General features: G+C 40.7%; 1 protein-coding gene across 3 annotated transcripts in view; it reads right to left on the bottom strand.

Annotated features, from left to right (window-relative positions):
- The window catches only part of dock6 (dedicator of cytokinesis 6), a 31179-nt gene extending 20286 nt beyond the window's left edge, over nt 1–10893 (bottom strand). For all 3 annotated transcript variants that reach the window (XM_085454559.1, XM_085454560.1, XM_085454561.1), the window contains exons 1-14: nt 10652–10893; nt 8941–9028; nt 7397–7575; nt 7121–7189; nt 6838–6964; nt 6205–6417; nt 4276–4361; nt 4089–4155; nt 3675–3824; nt 2494–2574; nt 2123–2279; nt 1431–1561; nt 305–398; nt 27–189 (exon numbers count right to left, since the gene is read on the bottom strand). In XM_085454559.1, the coding sequence (XP_085310685.1) occupies nt 27–189; nt 305–398; nt 1431–1561; nt 2123–2279; nt 2494–2574; nt 3675–3824; nt 4089–4155; nt 4276–4361; nt 6205–6417; nt 6838–6964; nt 7121–7189; nt 7397–7575; nt 8941–9028; nt 10652–10701 (1655 nt within the window). In that variant the 5' untranslated portion in view covers nt 10702–10893. The remainder of the gene's footprint in view (nt 1–26; nt 190–304; nt 399–1430; nt 1562–2122; nt 2280–2493; nt 2575–3674; nt 3825–4088; nt 4156–4275; nt 4362–6204; nt 6418–6837; nt 6965–7120; nt 7190–7396; nt 7576–8940; nt 9029–10651) is intronic.
- Between the last annotated feature and the right edge of the window lie 399 nt (nt 10894–11292).

The raw sequence follows: 11292 nt of genomic DNA, 5'->3' as shown, positions 1-11292 counted from the left end.
GTAAACTTTGTAAGATGAACGCTCACCTATAGGTAGTGTGCGGTGTGTATACTTGGCGGGCGGGGAACTCCAGCACCTCTTTGGTTGGTCGAACACGCAGGTCTGGATATGGCTTCACATGAAGCAGCTCTGGTGAGAGGCAGTAATGAGGCAAGTCTGGAGCTGGAGAGATATCGATCTTCAACTGGGCTGAGAGGCAAAGCAGGTCGGGGATTAAAACAGAGACATATAAACAGTGCATCTAAAATCACCCATGAAGCTTTGGGTGAACCTTTCCTAGACAACAGAAACGTGTTGGGTTTACCTGTGACAGGCCTCAGGCGGCGCAGAACAGAGGACGGTCTGCGCATATCTGCAAGATACTTGTAAAGGTCTTCATCGCTCAGCCTATCCCCCTCCTTGGTAAACAAAAGAGCAGTTCTCTATAAAACTGTTTCAATTTTATTTGAAAAGCATTTTTTGATCATCCCTCTTATATGGATTTTTTTTAATATATATATTTAGAATAGGTCAGCGTCTTTGTTCAGTTCAGTCTTACCCTAAAAGTGGACACTGGGGAGGGAGTTAAATGCAGTCAGGTTTAGAAGAATGACCAGAGCACTGACAATTTAAGTGCACTGCCATGATTAAGAGGGTGTGTTAGAAACATGTTGCAGTGAGAGGAGTATGTCACATAGCGGACACGCTCACAGGCTTTGTTTCATTTGTCTCTACTAAATTAAAAAGAGTAAAAACAGGCTGCAGTTTTTCACTTTTATAAAAACTAACATTTTGGAGGGAAAGGCTTTTTGACAACTGACTTTAATAAATCACACCACATTCATGGATTTTACTAGGATAACATATAGCATATAAGTGGTCTGAAAAACAGGGTTGCCTTCAGGTTATGGTGACAAGTGTCCCATCGTTGGAAAGAAATGCACTCTTGATTCACAGTTATATAAAAAGGGATGTCTGCATAGACTGTGCTTTCACAACAATTCACTGATAACTATGGTGCAACAGCTCAGAGAGCATAATCTTTTTTTTTAAAGATTAATAATTAAATGGACAGTATTGCCCAAGGTTAGTAGAAAAAGTAGTTTTAAAGCACTGGGGCTATTTATTTATTCCCATGTCTTTTATTAGATACTGTTAATTTCATACTATTAATTCTATTTATATAGCAGCAATTCACAAGACAATAACTTTCTCTGGACACTTGTCATTATTTAAAGTAACAATGTGACAATAATATATAGAGAATTCCACTGATTACCTTTAAATAAGTGCTTGTTGACAGTAGAAAGAAAAATGAAACTCTACTTTTTATGCAGTTATTTATTATGTCTCACCTTTTGTTTCTATAGTGATATTCAACTACCCCATTCAAATAATGGGTAGTTTACCTCACTGTAAGGACAGATCTACACATGTGCACTTCTAAATACCTGCTTGAAGAAGTTGGTAACGGTGAGTGTTGCAGGACGGAAAGTGGCAAAGTTACACATGTCATCACCGATGCTCATCCGCTCGAACCCCTTCTTCTTTCTCTCGTTCCACGTTCCATGACCTTTTCGCTCTAGCAGTGACCCAAAGGTGTGTATTATAGGGACAGGAGACATTTGTTACTGTAATTAGGCAAATGGTCTGCATACAGTGATCAGCCACAACATTAACACCAGCTGCCTGATATTGTGTAGGTCCATTCCAGGTGCTAAAACAGCTCTGACCCGGAAACATGACCTCTGATTGTGTTTTGTGGTTTCTGAATCCAGGAAGTTAGCAGTGGACCCTGTGAGATTTGGAGTGTGGGGCCTTTGGATGAGTGACGATGCATTCCACATATGCACAGTGCAGAAACTAGGGCAATATTTTGGGATTTTTGAGTTCCTCAAGCAATTCCCGAGCATTTTTTCTTTTGTAAGGCACACTGGCCAGCTGCGAGACGCTGCTGACATTGCAACAGTGTTTAAGTGGACAGCACACATCACACTAACATCTACACGAATGTTAGGTTTCCCAGCATCATGTTCCATTCTACCACGGTGATGCTCCTGTCAGTAGTTTTAATGTTGTGGCTCATCAGTGTACGTGCACATGTGAAATTATCAATGAAATATATGTATATAATCAGCAGTACCAGAATCAGAGTCCGGGTCAGACCGATCCAGACCTCCCACACTGCTGACGATGTTGAGAAGGTGAATGGCCGTCCAGGCAAAAGGCATGCGAAAACAGCCGAGACGCGTGCACGACTGCTCTGCCTGAAGGCGCAACTTCTCTAGCTTTTCCTTGTGCTGCAGTGGAACAAAATATGATCTGAAAAGATACTGAACAGCCTAAAACATCTGCAAGAGCCAGTATTGGCTTGCCAAAGACGACAGTAAATATTGCAGCCACCCTGACAAAATTGAGTAATTCTTGTGACTAGACAGTAAGAGGGTCCCACGTGCATGGCGGCTGCAAGCTCTGAGCATTGCAACAGTTTAAAGAACATTTTGGCTCCATTACCTTAGATGAATCTGATTCTTTCATAACCATGTAGGGCTCACAGCATTCACTAATATCTCCTTGTTGAAGGACCTTTTCAAGCTGAAAAAACACATGCAAATGCACTTTTAACTCACTGAGAGCAATTATGTGATTTAAAGTAATATTTGTTGTTGATGTTCAGCGCTGTGAAAAAGTATTTGCACTCTTTTTCTGATTTTTTAGTCTTTTTGCATAATTGCCAAACATGTTTCAAATCATCAAATGAATTTTAAAATTACACAAAAATAACCTGAGTAAATACAAAATGCAGTTTTGTATTTAGTTTTTTAGCCACACCCAAGTGGCCAGCCCATTCTACAGACCTGATTACTGTTCAAGAAAATCAAGAAATCACTTAAATAAAACCTGTATGACCAGGTGAAGCAGGCTAAAAGATCTTAAAATGCATCAATGGAGGAGGAGGTCCGGGAGGTCACAAAAGAACTCAGAAAAACATCTGAAGAACTCTAAGCTTCACTTGTCTCAATTAAGGTCAGAGTTCATGATTCGACAGTAAGAAAGAGACTAGGCAAAAATGGCACCCATTGTAGAGTTCCAGAGTCAATACCACCACTGACCAAAGAGAACACAAAGGCTCATCTCATACTTGCCAAAAAGCTTCGCAATGATCCCCAAAACCTTTAGGAAAATTCTGCAGACTGATGAGACAAAAGCTGAACTTACTGGAAGGCTTGAACCCTGTTACATGTGGCATAAAACCAAAACAGCATTTCATAAATGTGCATAATCCAAATGGTAAGCTGTTCGTGGTCAAAAACCCTACAATGTGGCTGAATTAAAACAATTGCGCAAAAAATAGCAAGCCAAAATTCCTTCACGGCGACGTGAAAGACTCACTGCCAGTTATGGCAAATCCTTGAATGCAGTTCTTGCTATCTTGGGTGGCAGAACCAGCTATTAGGTTTAAGGGGCAATTATTTTCTCACACAGGGCCAAGCAGGTTTGGATGGCTGTTTACCCTTAATAAATGAAACTATCATTTAAAATCTGCATTTTTATTTACTTGATTTATCTTTGTCTAATATTAAAATTAGTTTGAAGATCTGAAACATCCAATTGTGACAAATATGCCAAAAACTAAGAAACAAATCAAATGCATTTTCCCAGCACTGTACATGTGTAGTTGAGTTTTTCAGTACCTTAATGACCAGGAAAATGTCAGGAGAAGGGTATGTGATGGAGAAAATGGCGGAACGAGCCAATGTAGATATGGCGACATGAGGTGTATGGGGTTTTAGGAGTCCTTTCATCTGATCCGAGTTAAGGTCAAAGTAGAAATTCTCAGAGATCTGTTGGGAGGAAAGATAAGCGGGAATCAGAGGAGGCAGGGGAAGGAAAGATGATAATGGAAATGCACGTCAAGGGATGCTAATTCAGTTTTGACTCAGTGATCTAAACCGCAAGACCACTTAGGCCTCTTTGAGAAGAGGGAAATTAAATTAGTGAAGTATGAGCTCAGCATTATGTAAGTGGTTTTACAGAGTGAAACTCATTGAAAGAAGACTCATTATGCCAAATAAGAGCTAATCAAATGGAACAAAAAGAAATAAAACCTTTTTCTTTTCCTTGATGTCATAAAGGGCGAGTGTTCCAAATATTGGCTCGATTTCTATTTCAAACCTGAAAAACATACAAAATAAACAATGTCAAATAAGGAGTGCATTGGGGTATTTGTAATAAATATAATAACCAGAGCATGAAGATACAAATGCCAGGAGCAAGACTCCAAATGTTCCTTACTTCAGAGACAAACACTTGACCATGATCCTCTGGCCACAATGTTCCTTGGGCACTTCAGGAAGAGAGCATCTCTCTACTGCTTCATCCTGCCACACAGAAAGGAAAACAAGACCCCGGCATAGCATTTACACAGATGTCATGGCAACATAGTGGCAGAGAAACAGTGAAGTGTACACATACATAAAAAAAGGATGAGTGAGAAAAGGAGAACACTGAGGGAAGGAAAGCAAACAGTTCTCCTGAAGTGGCTGGATTTGCAGACATTATGGACATTCACTTTATGGGAACATTCAATAGCTCTGAGCTGAACAAATGGCAACGGCATTTATAAACTCTGCTGCCAGAGTCTTCTGCTCCCTGCAGCTTTAGCTCTGTGTGGTCAGTGCTTTTCTTTTAGATGTCTGGTTTGCCTTCAATTCGTAGCACTGTTTAGTTAGGAGTGGAAATGATAAATACAGTTTTATTGTCACTGACTAAAAAAGGTGCTTACTTTTTCATTTTAGCGTGCATGTCAGTAATGCCTTTTTTTGAACACCAATGAAGTGTTGTTGGTCTATCTAACCAGCCCACATTATGACCAAATCAACGTTACTAGCTATGGAGTTAATTTCTGTCCACCAGAAATCATGGTTGAATCAGTGCTGAATGTCTTGCTCAAGTCTCTCCCACAGCCACGATACTAGTTCTAGACTCCATGTTGGTGGAAAACCAGCAATATCACCATTTACACAGCTCCAAGTTCCTTCAGTACTTCCAGTGTGCTGCTAGTCTAAGCTGTTGCACTTAATTCATTACACAACTAGCCCACAGAAACGCTGCACTTAAGATCGATAATTCCAAAATCTATTTTTTGATAACAGAATAATTAGATCGTGGGCTGTTTCAAGGTTCTCACGGGGTGAACCATAAGAGAGAAACAACTCTCAGGGTACATCCACACTAACAAGTTTTAGTTTTAAACTTTTACAACATTTATGCCTAACGCCGGCACTGATAAGACATTTTAGAACCACTAAAAAGACTTTTAGAAATGTTGCTGACCCAGATTTAGTTCAAAAACTGCAGCATTGTGTTTCAGCCAAAATGAGCAAAGTGAGCTTTCAGAATCAAACGATACAGACGCTTATGTTTGCTTCCTGCTGACGTCTTATATCTCACACAAAGAAAACTAAAACATTAGCTTGCTCATATAGCTTTTTTGATTTCATCCTTCTTATGAGCATACTCTTTTTTTCCCTCCACTGTTATAGCTTCCTCTGTCAATGCTCCCAGTATTGCTCTAACATGTTGCTGTATTTGCTCTGTGGCAACCCCCAATTTGAATTTTCGTCTCCATGACGGCCTCATATTTGTGTCTGACTTTCATCTACAGTTACAACTCATCATGGCTCCATGCAGAGAAATCAGCACCGTGGAAATTGCTCTGTGTGCCAAAATATTACACTAATGGGTAATACTCATACAATCATGGGTATTTATTGCCACAAAATTTATAATAGAATGTTTCTCACCAGGAAATTGTGACCCGGAGTGATAAGCATTCATTATCAGTGTGATGTGTTTCCTCTAAACAGAGTAAACCTAAAGCTTCTCTCAGCTGTTCTATTATTCACAAGGGGTTACCAGAGTAGATGCATCTGCATATTTGACTTGGCACAGACTTTTTTATGACGGATTCCCTCAAATAACCCCAGGGATATGAGTCTCCTCCTGGTTTTAACCCAGGATCTTAAGCATATTATACACGTGTTAACCACTACACTATGGAGCATGTAAGCCAAACCCTATGTTGACAGTATAGAATCCTGAATAACTCTTATTTAAACTAAATGTGTGATCATAGCTATAAATCATGATCATTTTTAATTTGCTCTGTTTTTTCTAACTTAAACCACAACAGAGTCAGATATAAGAGAATCAAATACAAACCTCATCAGGGGGAGGGAACAGGCCAAGCAGGTCATTGTGGCGCCCCTGCTGTCGTGCCTCTGTATTGCGGTGGTCCATGTCCTCTGCAGCTGTTTGTTCCAGCACAGTTGGCAGGAGAGCGTCTGGAGATGAATTCTTCAGGTCAAAGATGCTGGAGGCCCAGCTGCCGCGAGGAGTCTCATCGATGCTGACTGACCGCCGCTTTGCGTCATCCTGAACCACACAAGATTGAGAGGTGAGGTCATGTGTTTTTCTGTTTGATTTTTTCCCCCTTCCAGGCAAAGATGTGTTATAAGAATTACAATGCTACATATCCCATTACCCATCTGATATGACTCATGTGGGGAAAATGTAATAGATAATGGATAAGACATTTATCCATTAGTCATTTTTCATATAATTAGCTTGTTGACCAGAATACAACTCATACTGCCTTTCTCTGTGATAATGAGACACCCAGCAATCTGGCAACTCTATCTCTTAGCCTGTGTATTAAATGACAGCACTTTTAGTGTGTGACAGCTGGAAAACTTTTACTCCCGGCAATACTAAAACATGTTTCATGAACCTAACCTCACTGAACGCCCATCAGCATTTAAGATTACAGGGTCTTTGAACATCGCAGTCGTCTACCTGGTCTTCCTGGCGCTCAGCTGCAGCAGCCTCATCCAGTTCAAAGGTCTGTTTGACCAGCCCTCGTTGCCTCTCCCTCTGCCGCTCAGAGTTGTGAGGGGTGTATGTGGTGCTATAGAGCTGATATCTGAAGAAGAAGAAGAAGAAGAAGAGTTGTCCAACTAATAATGTAACTGTCAATCACATGTGGAGTGAACACAGAAATGTGGTGCACATTATTACAAAATAGATGAAACGCATACTGTAGGTTAATTTAGCTGACACCCCGACTGTGACCACTTACTTTCTTTGAATGACAAGCCAGTCATCTGTGTAGACAGCCAAAGCATCTCTCACTCTGGAATCCAGCGAGCTACATTGAAAAACACATGAATAATTGAGCAAAGCATGCTTTTAATATTTATGTTCACAGAGAGAAGGCTTTGTTCCTATCTGTAGTGATGTTTATCCATTACAGTGATATTAAAGCTCTGCTTGTGTAGTAATGTCAAGACCATAAATGGGACTTGAGAGTTTAGTATGAGGATTGTGCTGGCCATTAGCAGACTAGCGGACTTACTCCTCTTCCTCAGGCAGTGGGGGCTCCAGTGTATTGCAGTCTTTGTCCAGGTGGAGGAGCTCCAGGTCATCTGACGGGAACTCCATTAGCTGCTTGAGAGGGCCGGGCTCCACCCCGGGAGCATGACTGCTCACATACTCCTCAAAGTCCACCGGCTCAACCACCTCCGTCAGTGGAAGCTGTCAGTCAGCATTAAACTATTATGTACATATTACTATGATGTGCCCACAATTTCTAGCATTATCACTTTAATACAAAATCACAGAAAGGGTAAACATGTGAAAGCAATGGTTATCTTTTAATTAAGTGGCATTCACAGGAAAAAAATCAGCTTCTGGGGAGTTATTACATTTTTATTGGCATTTTTCACTAAATTCATCATGTCAGAGACTTCAATGCGTTCTTGCTTCTTATATTTACTCTTGGATCAGAGTAGCTTTGGATGATTAACCGTTCAAAATAATCCAGGTTTATTTACTATTGGAACTTATTGAACTTATTGAGTTCATCCTCTGTCGGAAACAACCTTATAGCTCTCTTCTCCCTTTTAATTCAACTGTTTTCCTGACTGATTGTCGCACCCAAACAAAAGGTTTAACCAGCACATGGGTAGGGCTTCTGTGCTCGCAGCCAAAGCTTGTTTGAGAAGACCCCATTAGGAGTATCCCAAATTATTAATGACATAGACATACAACAGCAAAAACCATGGTTCTGATACCAAACAATAAAACGCAGTGCAAGAGATTACTTTCACAAATGCTGATCCGATTATTAAAAACTAGCCATGTTTAATATGGGAACCCACTACGACAGGAATGGCAGAAAAATATAAAAGATCCACACACGGTTGGTAAACAAAAACTTCCTGTACCACATATATATCTCTATATATCTCTATGCAAGCTAAAAAGAAAGAAAAATACTGTGTCTAAACAAGGTTATCCATTTCTTTTACAGTTTTGGTTTTCACTTCTCAATTTTGAACAAGGCATGTACTTTCTTTTTTATCTGTTTAATCAAAAGCAGAATCCCCCACAGGAACTACTGCTACAGCCCCTGTCTAAATGGAAAAAACCCTAAGTTGTTGTCATCTTTTTTTTCATATGGCCCAATTCACTGCAAGTAAAAACAAGGCTCTACTCCACAACCTATGTCTACCAGACTGTCTGTTAGAAGATCACAGAGAATTCTACATTTCTTCTGGGTTAATTAGAAACCATACTGGCATGTTTATAACAAGACACAAGACAATTTCCAAGACAAATCACCTGATATAACCATCCCTTCTTCTATTCTTAAGCGTTCATGGTGAGACCTTGCCTAGCTGTAGAACAACACAGCTGAGTGAGAGCAGGTATGCTTGCTTCAAAGCCACTTGCTGTGAACACTAATTAAAACTGCAATCACCTAAGTAACATCTTCCTCCTTGTATCTAAACTCAGTACTCATTTACAAAGTTACACCCATCCATTTCTGGCCTGACTAATTTGAGCTTCAGGGCTACCGGGCAGTAACTCTGAGAGGTTAAACACAGGGTGACTCACAGGGTGGTGCGCGCCTCCTCGTTTCTTTGACAACTGAGGTGAGCCATAGTCTCTGGACACTTGTTTTCTGACCTCTGCAGCAACCGTCCTGAACAATAGAAAGGATTGCAGGTTAGAAATAAAACATGGGTGCAAATAACAAAATCAAAATCCAATTAAATGTAAGAGGTCATTCACATTTATTTATTTATTTTTACTTTAAAAAAAAAAAAAGTATTTACATTTAACAGCTTAAGTGTCTACAACTATTCAGGAAGTGACGTCTGCACTTTCTCAAATCCTACCCCACAGAATCTGTGAACCCCTTATCACCGTTTTCATCTCCTGGTACTAGTAGCAATGCTGAAGGGCAGCAGCTGTTCTGAAAAGGGATCCGATCCGATCTCACAGAGCAGGCACAGAGCCAGAGCTCCGTCCCTGGCCTTTATGAACTAACGGCAAAGGGAGGCTTAAAGACAGACAAAGCGAGAGAAGGAAAAAAAAAACAATCCTTTCCCAGAGACAGCAAGCAGCTGCTCCTCTAGAACCACATGTCTGTTTCTTTCATATACACAGCTGCAAAGGCTTCAACATTTCTGCTGTGATTACATTGCTAAGGTTCATGTCATACATCAATCAAAACCACAAGGACTCCTTAAGACTAGTGACCTCCACTTCCATCTCCAATACAGAGCTAAGATCTCCTTGTGATGACAAATCAGGATGCATTTCTTTCAGGTTGAACTTTTAAGAACTAGTACTACATTACTGGCAATCTGGAAAGAGCTTCTGCAGCTTCTCTGCACACCTCCATTTAAAACAGGAAAAAGGAACATTATCAACTGCAAAGTCAACAGCCAGAACACCCCTTCCCACCCTTTCCTGCATCCGGCGCTAAACAATGCTCTTGGTCTCACTAAAAAGTCGGGATTTTAGGAATGGGGTGGGCGATTGAGAATTCCTCTTTAGGATGCGTTATAGAGAAATTATACACTTACATCAGAATGTAGCATCATGTTTATTTCTTGATGAAACGGACTATAAAATGAACTGATTGAAGCTGAGGTGAATAGCTAGGGGGGGAAACATTTGTAACAAACAGGGAGCTACTTCCCTACCAACACCTCCACACACCCACACAAGTTTTGGTGCAGTTGTTATTCAAACACTCAGGTGACAGGTGTGACGAGTTTTGACAATTTTACCTGGAATGTGATCACCATATGTTCAGTGTGATGAAACAGTGCATTTCTAACGCATGCAGCACCACTTTTAACGGAGAGGCAGAACCAGTTTACAACATGTAGAAACAGGTTACTAATATATTCCCACAAGGCGAAGTCTTTCTCTTATTATTACTCCGAAACAAATACTCCCACTTAAAGTACACACCTTAATAGCAGAGCAGCCTTTGGCTCGGCGCTGTTTTACTTAAGTAGCCCAATCATTGTTGACAACAAAGCTCTTACGATGCTACGACAACGTGTAGAAAACAGGTTATTAAACTCGCAAAAGTGCAAGACACCCATTAAGAAAGCGCAAACTACGTGACTAAACCCCTTTCTTGTGGTATTAGGCTACAGGTGTGTTTATACCAAGCGGTTTATGCTTTGTGATACCTTACAAATCCTAGCTTAGTGGCTATATGCACCGTCTCTCCTGCAGGTCATTCTCAAGCAAAGCAAGCGGCAGTGTAGTAGCCGTTAAACAATAACTTCTGTCACTGTCTCACCGGTTGATTTTATGAGCAAAAGCCCTCCTTTCGCTCGGAGTCGATGACATTTCTCGTCCCCATGTAAGGAAAAGTCTTCGAATAAAAACTGAAAGTGGTCTGCTCCTCTCGAGGTTTCGCTCTGTCCCGCTTGTGCAGGGATGCGGACTCTCAGACCGCTTCCTTCTCCACGCTGGGACCGGGCAGGGATCCCTACTTGTTCCTCCTAGCGGTCGGGAGCTGAACCGCGGCCGTGCTGTAAAGCATACCTATACTACATCCGGTATTATTTCAAAATAAAACGCGATCGTCTTTCCTTATTGGTTTTTCGATCAAAATAAACAGAGTTACAACACTACGTTTTCAGTATACATAACCAATAACCCTTTTTAAACACGTAAGAACTTTTAACATTACAAAATCTGATCTGCGCCTTTAAAATTGTACAATGCTGTGAAAAAATCACTTTACGTCCGGCCTCACTATCCTTCCGCGTCAGTTTGACCACTTTGCACAAAGAGGCTATCATGTCTACCATCTGCTAACGCAGAAATCTCACCTGACCGGTTTAGAGCGACCTGTTCATGCCGCATATCCACATCGGTTTAGGTTTCATTGGTTTCATTTCTGTTTAAAATTTAGGAAGTGGACCAAAAACATTT

The sequence above is a fragment of the Copadichromis virginalis genome, linkage group LG4 (assembly GCF_057382275.1).
Source record: "Copadichromis virginalis isolate Kocher_CV1m ecotype Utaka linkage group LG4, C_Virginalis_male_GT1.1, whole genome shotgun sequence".
Taxonomy (NCBI): domain Eukaryota; kingdom Metazoa; phylum Chordata; class Actinopteri; order Cichliformes; family Cichlidae; genus Copadichromis; species Copadichromis virginalis.
Note: the sequence above shows the minus strand (reverse complement) of the source record. Positions and strands in the feature narration are given on the sequence as shown.